The 12500-nt window shown below is 37.4% G+C and overlaps 1 protein-coding gene across 2 annotated transcripts in view; it reads left to right on the top strand.

Moving 5' to 3' along the window:
* Positions 1-12500, top strand: part of LOC137628754 (arrestin domain-containing protein 3-like) — a 116853-nt gene that overhangs the window by 21358 nt on the left and 82995 nt on the right. Inside the window, exon 1 of one of the 2 annotated variants that reach the window (XM_068359937.1) lies at positions 2524-3370. The exons of the other annotated variant lie outside the window; for it this stretch is intronic. Within the exon in view, the coding sequence (XP_068216038.1) occupies positions 3286-3370 (85 nt within the window). The 5' untranslated portion in view covers positions 2524-3285. Of the gene's footprint in view, positions 1-2523; positions 3371-12500 lie in introns of those variants that run through there. 2 annotated transcript variants of the gene reach the window in all.

Raw genomic sequence — 12500 nt, 5'->3', positions numbered from 1 at the left:
TGAGGACGGGTTTTAGAATGCATGGTATAGAAAATAATTTATTAAGAGCTATGAAAAGTTTTATATAATGAAACCAAGTTATATATAAAACTGGGATAATACTAAGAGTGTTTTAGTGTAAAAATTGGAGTTAACTAATGCTGTATTTTGCCATTGTGGCTCTTAATTATTATTATTATTATTATTATTATTATTATTATTATTATTATTGTTGTTGTTATCATTATTGTTATTAGCCAAGCTACAACCATAGTTTGTAAAGCAAGATGTGCTATAAGCTCAAGGGCTCCGTCAGGGAAAAATAACCCGATGAGAAAAGGAAATAAGGAAATAAATAAACTACAAGAGCAGTAATGAACAATTGATATCAAATATTTCAAAGATCAGTAACAGCGTTTAAACAGGTCTGGCATATGTAAACTATAAAGAGAGACTAGTGTCAGCCTGACGAACATAAAATCATTCGCTGCAAGTTTGATTTCTTAATGTATGAAACGTTGTGAGATTGATTGATTGATTGATTGAAAGTTTTCTGGCATCCTGACATCTAAGGTCATTGACGCCGATAGCATTTACTATATATGAAAAATAAAAGAGAATTCAATTAAAACCATAAAAATTAAGAAGTCATTACAATAGTTTAATAGTTTTCAGAAGACCTGCTTCTGAAATAAATCTAAAAATTCCGCTCGCATAGTAGGACACACCATGTCCAAGAATCTTGGTAAGGATGAACCTGCCTTCCTCACCTCGAGCCTCAAACAGATATCTATTTCCTAAGTTAGTAAAATTAGGGCATTCGGTCAACAAATGCCTCACTGTTAAAGGTACTAAGCAGTCCTCGCAATACGGTTGTGAGGAGTTGCCAAGTTGTGAAATAAGAAAATGTTTGTAAATGAATTGTTTTGTGGCTGAAATTTGCGAATATTCATTATCGATTGGTAAAGTGAAGAAAAACGGTAGTAACTAGGGGACGCATTTAAAAACATTTGCGAGAGTTGGGAGTAAATGTGGGAACATAAGAATTAGGTGAAAAGCATAAATATTGAACAATGAATGTTATAAATTGCGAAAGAATGTAGGTTGCTATTTTGTACAAGTATTTGGGAGTGAGAGTTTGGAGTAAATGTGGGAACATCAGAGTCAAGTGAAAGCATAAATATTGAACAAAGAATGTTATAAATTGCAAAAGAATTGGGGTTAATATTTTGTACAAGTATTTGGGAGTAAATGCAATGATAGAACAATAGGAGTTGTAAGTCACAAAATAAACGAATCAAGGAATGTGTCAAATCATGTGAAAACGGTTGGAAAAAAAACTGTAGTTTAAAATGGAAGCCATGAGGGGCATGGATAAGGAGACTGTTGAGCCAACATTCCTTTAGTGAATCCATGTGTTTTATGTGTGATATAATAGGAATTCAGATATGAAAAACTGAGGAAAGATCCCTAAATGATGGAAATTAGCATTTGAGTAAGGAAAAATCTAATTGTTTTGAAATTCTTCAGTAGTGTACTGTAGAATGAAAGTCTATGGTTTTCCAAGGATCTATAGTTCAGGTATATGATTTAGAAGAGGAGAGAACGACTAAGAAAATGGTTAGTAGATAGAATTAGGGAGATTTTAGAAAGGAAGGCCTGGATAGCTCACAGGGACTAGAGTACATGTAAGATACGAATTTAATGAGAGAGCGTGTTGGGGAGTTAACGTACTACTGATGAGCCTTTAATGAAGCTGTATGAAGTGGCTTATATTGTATTTTTTGTTTTACAGTCTATAAATGATGCATTAGCTAAAGTATGAATTGACAGTGAAATTATTTTTATCTCGAGTCAGCCTGTTTTATATATATATATATATATATATATCAGCCGTTACTAGTCCACTGCAGGACAAAGGCCTCAAACATGTCCTTCCACTTGCGTCTGTTCATGGTCTTTCTATGCCAGTCTATATCTGCAAACTTACTTACTTTGTCAATTCCTGCTTCTCTTGCAATCTCTAGGGACCCATTCTGTTCTTCTTAATGTCCATCTAGCCCACGTCCATATATATATATATATATATATATACTGTTGCTAGTCCACTGCAGGACAAGGGCCTCAAATATGCCCTTCCACTTTACATGTAAGTGTATGTGTTTGCATTAATATCTAAAGCTGTATGCAAATCAAGAAACAATTTGATATGCGTTGTCAAGGGCGAATTTAAATTACATTCTGTGGCCCCCCTTCCCCCTGCAAGCCAAACCCCCCCCCCTCTCTCTCTCTCTCTCTCTAGCTGAGTGGTATGGTGAACAGGTAAGTAAGCGCAGAAGGAAAGAAATCATATCGGAATGTACAATATATTTAATGTTATAGATCTCTTTGTACTCCAAGTAAGTCTCTCAAACCCCCCAAAAAAGGCTTCCTACCCACACGTTGTTATTATTTGATAACAGCTGTACTCCCTCACCCCCCTCCCCTTGCCCAACGTATTCTTCTACACTCCCCCCCCCCCTTCCTCTACCTACGAGACTCTGAGACAGTCACTGTCAGAGTCCCAGTCAGCAGTTGTGTATTAGTGACGCTGTCGGTGGAAGTTAGCGCAACGTAGGACTAAAGTTCGTTTTTTAGCGGTTAACCCTAGTGTCTGTGTGATTGATTCCGTGATTTATTGAAGAGAAATTTAAGGATCATTAAGATAAATTGGAAAGATAATTGTTATTGTACTGCAGAGTGAACGTCAATCAAGTTGGTGTATAAAATGGTTCATATTTCGGAAGATAATGTGGTTAAATTTCGACAGACTACCAATACGCAATAAGTAAATGATTGTTTTTTTTTCTAAGTCTCTTGTGTTTTGGATTTGATATAATAAAAGATTATGCATCTAACGGATCACTGGGCTTAGCGGTGGTCCTTGGTCTACTGTTTAACATGTAGTTACCTTCGGTAACCAAGAAAATGAATCTGCTATCAAGAAAACTTACAAAACACGAACAACTTAACAAAACACCACATTGTAATTAATCCCTAAATGAGGCCAACACTCCCGAGGAAAAATCAGACTCAGTTTTATGGAGAAGCAATTAGTTTATACATAAAAACTCGATATCTTGGTGAAGGATCAACTATTAGTTATGCGTAATTTCAAAAACCGTGTTCACCGAAGGCTTTTAAATATGTGAAAAGGAGAAATGAATCGCAGGACTGAGCTAACTAAAGCCAGTGTATTAGCTTTAGTTTTTTCGTCCTGGGATCGATGAAAAAAGAAAGGTTTTCGGGAACCCCGTGTGGGTGATCATGTACAAAAACTTTGACAATGAAGAAGAATTGAAGTTACTTAGCGTCAGAGGGCTATGCTTTTGGAGGAGACTTGAAGATAAAGGTATAGTTTGAATTTCTCTCTCTCTCTCTCTCTCTCTCTCTCTCTCTCTCTCTCTCAGGAAGTTTCCATAAGTTAACCACTACGTGCGGCTGTTTAATTGGATTCCTTTACCCACACTTCGCTATAATTTTTTACCCCTCTCTCTCTCTCTCTCTCTCTCTCTCTCTCCTCTCTCTCTCTCTCTCTCTCTCTCTCTCTCATTTTTATCAAACACTCACAAACTCACTTTTTGGGGGATATCAAGGCTTCCTATCCCTAATTTATCTTCTTTAACTATCCTCAACTATCCAGCACTACCTAGGCCCTCATCCCCCCTCATGACACAAACACTCCTTTTCTAACTATCCAGCTCCTCCACCTTCCCTCCTAAATCGAACTATCCAGCACTTATGTATTTCTTCCTCCCCACATAACTCTATCCTTTAACTAACTATCCTTGCAGCCCCTCTTAGATCCTCCTCAATCCGCCTTCCTTCCTATCATCAAACTATCGTCCTCCCTTCTCTTCACATGATCAAACAAACCGAAATCCCTTTTGATACATTCTTTCACATGCGTCATTCCACTTATCACATTTACCTATCTGCATAAAACATCTACTCTGTGTTAAAGGAGAAATTGCTCAACATTCCCTTTGTTACTACTGAAAAAAAAAAACTCTTATTCGGTTAGTGTTACAGAGAGTTGTAAGAAAAAATTCGTTCTTATCTACTTTTTCTCGTAGTTTATTCATTAATACTCTATAATTTCCTTTCCTCCCTGGCTGTTTTTTTTTTTATGTTGGATCCCCTTGACTTGTAGCATTTTGCGTTTCCAATTATGATTATAACTAGGCCAGGTAGGTATATGCTAGTAATAATGATTGCTTATAGTCTGTTAAATTACAGATGTGAAACAGACTATCATTGCACAAAATAATCCTATAAAAATCATTGTGGATTTTAAGATACCCCATCTTACCCTTTTTTATGTTATATGTTGAAAAAAGGCTAATATATACCCATACATACCTGTTTATGTTTTAAATTTTCAGTTTATTGGTATTTCAAAAGGTTAATAATACTTACTGGGTTGTAAAATTCAGAGAACCTAGGGAATTATTTTAAAATGATTTACCCATATGATCTCATTTTGAAATTAATAATTTGTAGATAAGGGTACAAACAAATAGTCTTAATGCTTGCTGGCTAGATTAACAACCGGGTGATCGTAGGCTAATGATGTCGTAATATTTTTTACCAGTTTATTTCTGTAGGTTTGATTGTCCACTGATGTAAAGTAAAAATTGTACTTTTATATTATTTAAATTAGGCCCCTCATTGTGATTTATATTTTCATTCTCCATATTGTTACCGTTTGTAGAATGATTTATTGTTAATTTGTTCTCATCATTTATTTATTTCCTTATTTCCTTTCCTCACTGGGCTATTTTTCCCTGTTGGAGTCCTTGGGCTTGTAGCATCTTCATTTTCCAACTAGGGTTGTGATTTGGCTAGTAATAATAATAATAATAAAGATGATATTGTTTCTTAAAGGAAACCATTTATTGAAATACATTATTTTGAGGCAATTAATGGTAACGGTAACTACAAATTTCAAAAGGTCTTTGGTATATATAACGCATATATTGCCCTCTATGCTATTGTTAGCAGCCTTCTGTAAATGTTAACCTTATTAGTTACAGATTTAAAGTGAATCGAATGTCTGTGCGTCGAAAAAAAATTTATCTGAGGCAGCCTCGTCTGTCAGTCAGATATTAGTTCCTCATCTTCCCAAATATTCTTGAAATCAAGGGTAAAATGATTCATACTAGAATTCCTGTTTTGTATTTTGAGAAAGTTCTACAAGGCAATTCCTACTTAATATTGTACTGCTGATTGCCTATGTAGGATGTGGTAATAAGACTAGCGTATTTCGTTTACAATTATATTGTGACTGAGAGTTTAACACGTTATTCGCCATCTTACACTGTTGACATAGATACTTTGTTTTTGTTGTTAAAATTGAGGGTATCGTCTGAAGGGATTAGTGCGGAAAGTGCACTTCACGTGGGGCACTGTAGGCAGTATTAAAGTGTCTTTGTAACTCCCAGTTTTCACCTTTATACTTCACCTAAGCTTCCACTTCATAGTGCAGTGGGAGGTCCGGCCCCTAGTTGCACTCTTCAGTCCCCAGTCTTGGGTCATTTTGTCCAAAGTCCATTTATTTTTACTATAGATGACGAAACGAAATTTATGAATGGAAACTCTCAATAAATCCGTTGAATTATGTTTTAAATTTCGTCAGTTAGTAACACAACTCTGAATTATAGTTGATGAATAAATTTTTTTTACATGAATATTTCTTGTATCCATAGTAATTTGGCATGGATTAGATTGTCTTTCAGTCAGAAACAATGGTTGAATATGGTGGTAAAATTCTGTCAAATTAAAATAAAGACACTGTGACTATGAAAGTAATTTTCAAATAAATGTGACTATAAGATACAGGATTCTGTAGCACGTGTTGTCAAAAATGAGACCTTATATAGAAACTGATTAAACAATAATGTTTTTTTCCTTCCTATATTGTATGTGGTTGTTGGTTCGTCTTTCTTGTCATTAATTAATGTTGATACTCTTCCATCGTCTGGTCTTCAAAATTTTCTTGCTGTCGTAGTAGACCCATGGGGCTCTCACGATTGTTAAAATTCGCAACTGAGATACGGCTGTCATAACCTTATAATATTTTGTTCCTTGTTGGATTCCTTAAGCTTATAGTCTCCTACCTTTCCAACTAGGCTTGTAGCTTAGCTAATAGTAATAATAATAATAATTACTAAACTTACTAATTATCCCAACCGAATTACTGAATTTACTAGCTACCCTAATGCTAATTGAGCTAGCGTACCGCACTGTTTAATTAACCTATTAGATTTTCAAACTCACTGAGGTGATTTTATCCTCTTCCTTTCTTCCATTTTGCTGTCCAACATCTTTTACTTCAGTATAACTGGGAGTTTTGCCCCTATTTACACTAGAGTACCAAAAGGCCTCATAAGTCTACCTTTTGGTCGTGTGGCCCAGATTTCCTAGATCTAGACCATTAGGAGATGGAAATGGAATAATAATATTACTGAGATTTTATGTGATACTTAGCGAATACGGGTTATGAATATTCAATAATAATTAGTTTGAAAGAGCTGTCCATAAATTATTAGTTTCGTGGGTTGTCTACTTAGAATAGTAAAAATCACCAGATGTGGTCTCGTGGAATCCTCTATAGCCTAAGGCCTAAGCGGTCGTTGAGGAAGTTCTGTAGCGTAGGAGTAGGACATACTAGTATATGGAAAATATGTATTTAAGAGGCCGTAGCTCTAATTGGAGTAAGCACAGTGAGACAACACTTATATAATTGGAAGGATAAAACTCCCTAGTCAAATAAGTGTTTACTGAGTTCAATTGGTAAAACCTTTTTGGCAAACCTTTCTAAACCTCAAAAACTATAACTGATTTTATATGCAGTCACCGTTTCCAATCATCCGCTTTAAACGCAACATCTCTTAGGTGACATTATTCCTGAGAAAAGGGATTGCATTAAAGCCTATCAAGGAAAAGTGGAAGGTTTAAAACCTCCTTTGAGAAGGAGTAGATTTGCAACCCTCCTTGTAGTCGTAGGTCATAAGGATTGAACGAACGTCAGATATTTGGAAATGGGTAGTTCTCTAAATTTCCATATTTCTGTATTTAACATCCCTTTGTGTGTGTGTGTGTGTATGTCTGTATATATATATATATATATATATATATATATATATATATATATATATATATATATATATATATATATATATATATATATATATATATATATATATATCACATACATACATATACCAAAGGCACTTCCCCCAATTTTGGGGGGTAGCCGACAACAACAAGAAACAAAACAAAAAGGGGACCTCTACTCTCTACGTTCCTCCAGCCTAACCAGGGACTCAGCCGAGTTCAGCTGGTACTGCTAGGGTGCCACAGCCCAACCTCCCACATTTCCACCACAGATGAAGCTTCATACTGCTGAGTCCCCTACTGCTGCTACCTCCGCGGTCATCTAAGGCACCGGAGGAAGCAGCAGGGCCTACCGGAACTGCGTCACAATCGCTCGCCATTCATTCCTATTTCTAGCACGCTCTCTTGCCTCTCTCACATCTATCCTCCTATCACCCAGAGCTTTCTTCACACCATCCATCCACCCAAACCTTGGCCTTCCTCTTGTACTTCTCCCATCAACTCTTGCATTCATCACCTTCTTCAGCAGACAGCCATTTTCCATTCTCTCAACATGGCCAAACCACCTCAACACATTCATATCCACTCTAGCCACTAACTCATTTCTTACACCCGTTCTCACCCTCACCACTTCGTTCCTAACCCTATCTACTCGAGATACACCAGCCATACTCCTCAGACACTTCATCTCAAACACATTCAATTTCTGTCTCTCCATCACTTTCATTCCCCACAACTCCGATCCATACATCACAGTTGGTACAATCACTTTCTCATACAGAACTCTCTTTACATTCATGCCCAATCCTCTATTTTTTACTACTCCCTTAACTGCCCCCAACACTTTGCAACCTTCATTCACTCTCTGACGTACATCTGCTTCCACTCCACCATTTGCTGCAACAACACACCCCAAGTACTTAAACTGATCCACCTCCTCAAGTAACTCTCCATTCAACATGACATTCAACCTTGCACCACCTTCCCTTCTCGTACATCTCATAACCTTACTCTTACCCACATTAACTCTCAACTTCCTTCTCTCACACACCCTTCCAAATTCTATCACTAGTCGGTCAAGCTTCTCTTCTGTGTCTGCTACCAGTACAGTATCATCCGCAAACAACAACTGATTTACCTCCCATTCATGATCATTCTCGCCTACCAGTTTTAATCCTCATCCAAGCACTCTAGCATTCACCTCTCTCACCACTCCATCAACATACAAGTTAAACAACCACGGCGACATCACACATCCCTGTCTCAGCCCCACTCTCACCGGAAACCAATCGCTCACCTCATTTCCTATTCTAACACATGCTTTACTACCTGTGTAGAAACTTTTCACTGCTTGCAACAACCTTCCACCAACTCCATATAACCTCATCACATTCCACATTGCTTCCCTATCAACTCTATCATATGCTTTCTCCAGATCCATAAACGCAACATACACCTCCTTACCTTTTGCTAAATATTTCTCGCATATCTGCCTAACTGTAAAAATCTGATTCATACAACCCCTACCTCTTCTAAAACCACCCTGTACTTCCAAGATTGCATTCTCTGTTTTATCCTTAATCCTATTAATCAGTATTCTACCATACACTTTTCCAACTACACTCAACAAACTAATACCTCTTGAATTACAACACTCATGCACATCTCCCTTACCCTTATATAGTGGTACAATACATGCACAGACCCAATCTACTGGTACCATTGACAACACAAAACACACATTAAACAATCTCACCAACCATTCAAGTACAGTCACACCCCCTTCCTTCAACATCTCAGCTTTCACACCATCCATACCCGATGCTTTTCCTTCTCTCGTTTCATCTAGTGCTCTCCTCACTTCCTCTATTGTAATCTCTCTCTCATTCTCATCTCCCATCACTGGCACCTCAACACCTGGAACCGCAATTATATCTGCCTCCCTATCATCCTCAACATTCAGCAAACTTTCAAAATATTCCGCCCACCTTTTCCTTGCCTCCTCTCCTTTTAACAACCTTCCATTTCCATCTTTCACTGTCTCTTCAATTCTTGTGCCGGCCTTTCTTACTCTCTTCACTTCTTTCCAAAACTTCTTCTTATTCTCTTCATATGACTGACCCAGTCCCTGACCCCACCTCAGGTCAGCTGCCCTCTTTGCCTCACGTACCTTGCGCTTTACTTCCACCTTTTGCTCTCTATATTTTTCATACTTCTCTATACTATTACTCTGCAGCCATTCTTCAAAAGCCCTCTTTTTCTCTTCCACTTTTACCTTCACTCCTTCATTCCACCATTCACTGCCCTTCCTCATGCTGCCTCCAACAACCTTCTTGCCACATACATCACTTGTGTGTGTGTATGTGTGTATAGTCTATATAACCTACAGTATATATAATGTAATTTTTATACAATATATATATATATATACATATATGTGTGTGTGTGTGTGTGTGTGTGTGTGTGTATAATTTTATTTACCCCTGCAAAAATAGACGAATATCATGAGTTACGAACTATGTATGCGAATACATTTTTAGTACGTGATAAACATTTTCAATTGGTTTAAAAATTGAATGAAATCCAAAACAAGTAAAAAGTGTGTTATTCCTTAAACCCCTAAACAACTTAATTCATTCCTCTTATCTAATATTCCATTCACATTTCTCATTTTTTCACACGTTTCCCATGAATGGCAGAGCAAGCAAGATCACAATAGCACCCTGTAATTGTCCTGTTGTTTTACCACCAAGGGATTACACGTTGAGAATGGAGCTGAAATCGATATTAGGAAGTTGCCTAGACACACATGCTTCAATATATACAAAAGCTCGGCCGGGCAGACCTGTTGAATGTACTTGTAACCAACGGTTGAATTTTTTTTATTTTTTTTTTATTATTATTCTGCTTAGTTTCATGAACTCCATTTGGCTCTGTTAAATGAAATGTATTGCTGTATGTTATAGGGCTGTTTAGAAGTCTTTTTAAATTTTTCATATAGGCCTATTTTTTTTTTTAATGACCACACTTTACTTTAGAGTATTCAACATTGCCATAGCAAGTCGATGATCGTATTGATTGCAGAATATGATAACGTCCCTGACTGGGGTTCGAGTCCCGCTCAAACTCGTGAGTTCCTTTGGTCGCTTCAATCTCACCATCCTTGTGAGCTAAAGATGGGGTGTTTGAAGGAGCCTATAGATCTATCTCCTGAGTCATCAGAAGCCATTGCCTGGCCCTCCTTGTTCTTAGCTTGGGTGGAGAGGGGCCTGGGCGTTGATCATATTTATATATGGTTAGATGGGGGATATGGAGGATTGGAGGAGCCTATAGGTCTATCCCCTGAATCATCAGCAGCCATTGCCTGGCCCTCCTTGTTCCTAGCTTGGGTGGAGAGGGGCCTGGGCGTTGATTATATATATATATATATATATATATATATATATATATATATATATATATATATATATATATATATATATATGTGGCCAGTTTCTAGAGCATTATCCTGCTTGCTAGGGCAATGCCACTGTCCCTTGCCTCTGCCATTCATGAGCGGCCCTTAAACCTTTAAACTTTAATGCATTCATACAATTGCTCTCCTTATTTGGTGCATGAAAGAGCAAATTCCCAAAGGAATTGGAACCACAATCCAAGAGATTTATTACCAAAAGGTAAACACGTCTTGAACAGTAAACGAAGCATTGATGAATAAAAAATGTGACCCTGTAGATCAGTGGTTCCTAAACTATCTTACCTGACGCCCCCTTTTTGCTTCCAGCAGACCCGTACGCCCCCACCCCTCTCTATTTTTTATATGAAATGATTCTTACATTTATTTCTTAGCATTGTACGGGAAAACAGATTTCTGTTTGTATTACATTTTAATAATGAAAGCCACTCAAACAAATAATAGTATATTCCAGTACAGTAACTAAAAACGAAACAGTTGGTACAAAGTGAGCGAAAAAAAGTTTGAACATTAGCAAATTTTATTATTCTATTAAACAAGTAATTTCAAGCAGATGACTTCATGCCCCCATTGTATCGTCCTCACGCCCCCCCCCCCCCTAGTGGGGCGCGCCCCCCAGTTTGGGAACCACTGCTTTAGATTATCAAAAGTACAGTAGTTCGGAATGGGGATACCTTAACGTGATTAAAGGGTTTGTGTAGCGCCATGATCCGCAAAGCTGTATATACTACTCAGAGCCACCCATACTAGGTTGGTTTTCTGTTAGCTATCAGACTAGAGTATCCCACAGTATTCCACAGTAGCCAGTGTAGAGATGAAAATGGCCAAACACTAGACATGACTAAGAACATGTTTGAGAGCTTTGTCCTTCACTGGACTAAAACGGGTGCATTTGTTGTATATACATAAACCATTAAGTTTAAACAATAGGTGCATAGTATATGTTTACCAGGTTTATATGATGGAAGCCTCTGATTTAAACCACAGGTCTAACAAAGAGAAAATCTAATGCAAATGTAAGAAAATACAAAGAACCTTAGCAGAAAGAAAGTGATAACATGCTGGACTCAGGGTAGCCAACCGTAACCAACCTATCCAGGTACGAGAGAGAGCCCCCCCCCCCCCCCTCTCCCTTAAACCGACCTTCCTGTTACCACCCCGGGTGGGACCCTTTCCAATCCTTACTTCACAGACACCGTTGGTGGATCAATGCTGCTATGTTTTGAGCATTACACAGCATATTAGAATAAGCGTAGTAGGTAAGCAGTTCCTAGTAATGTAGTTTCTTTGCAGTAAATGTCATGTCAGTATCAGTATATTTTTAGGTGTAGTATATATATAATTTTGACTATTTATAAAAAAAATTGCCAGATATGGCTGTTTGGCATAAACATTTTTAATTGTGTTTAATTGCAGAGGCCTGTTCATTACCGAGGCATGTATGGATATTGATTTACACATTATTATACAAGGAAAAATTACTATATTTTTTCATAACATATTTAGAAAGATAACATGCATGATAATTTTCCATAATGATTGAACAGAGGTAAAAACTCATTTTTTTCCCTGCATCTTTGCCTTGAAAACAAGAAAATAGTTTTCCTTTCTGCTCTGATTTCAGCTATTTAAGGAACGCCTTAGAACTGATATATAGGACACTAGGCCATTAGTCAAGGTTCAGCTTACCTTTGTTCCTCCACTCTCTAGACCTAGGATTCGACTTGACCTCCATTCTTAGCTTTAAATTTCAGTGTAGATGATGGGTTTCTTGTCCCCCAGTTTCACATCGGTACTGCATGGCCTCCCCGGTCTTGGTATCCTGCCATATGGTCCAAGTACCATTATGAATTTATAAATCTGAAATAAACTTTTCCTGGTGTAGTTTTAT

This window comes from Palaemon carinicauda, chromosome 36 (assembly GCF_036898095.1).
Source record: "Palaemon carinicauda isolate YSFRI2023 chromosome 36, ASM3689809v2, whole genome shotgun sequence".
In the NCBI taxonomy this organism is placed as follows: domain Eukaryota; kingdom Metazoa; phylum Arthropoda; class Malacostraca; order Decapoda; family Palaemonidae; genus Palaemon; species Palaemon carinicauda.
This window is presented reverse-complemented; position numbering and strand designations above follow the sequence as displayed.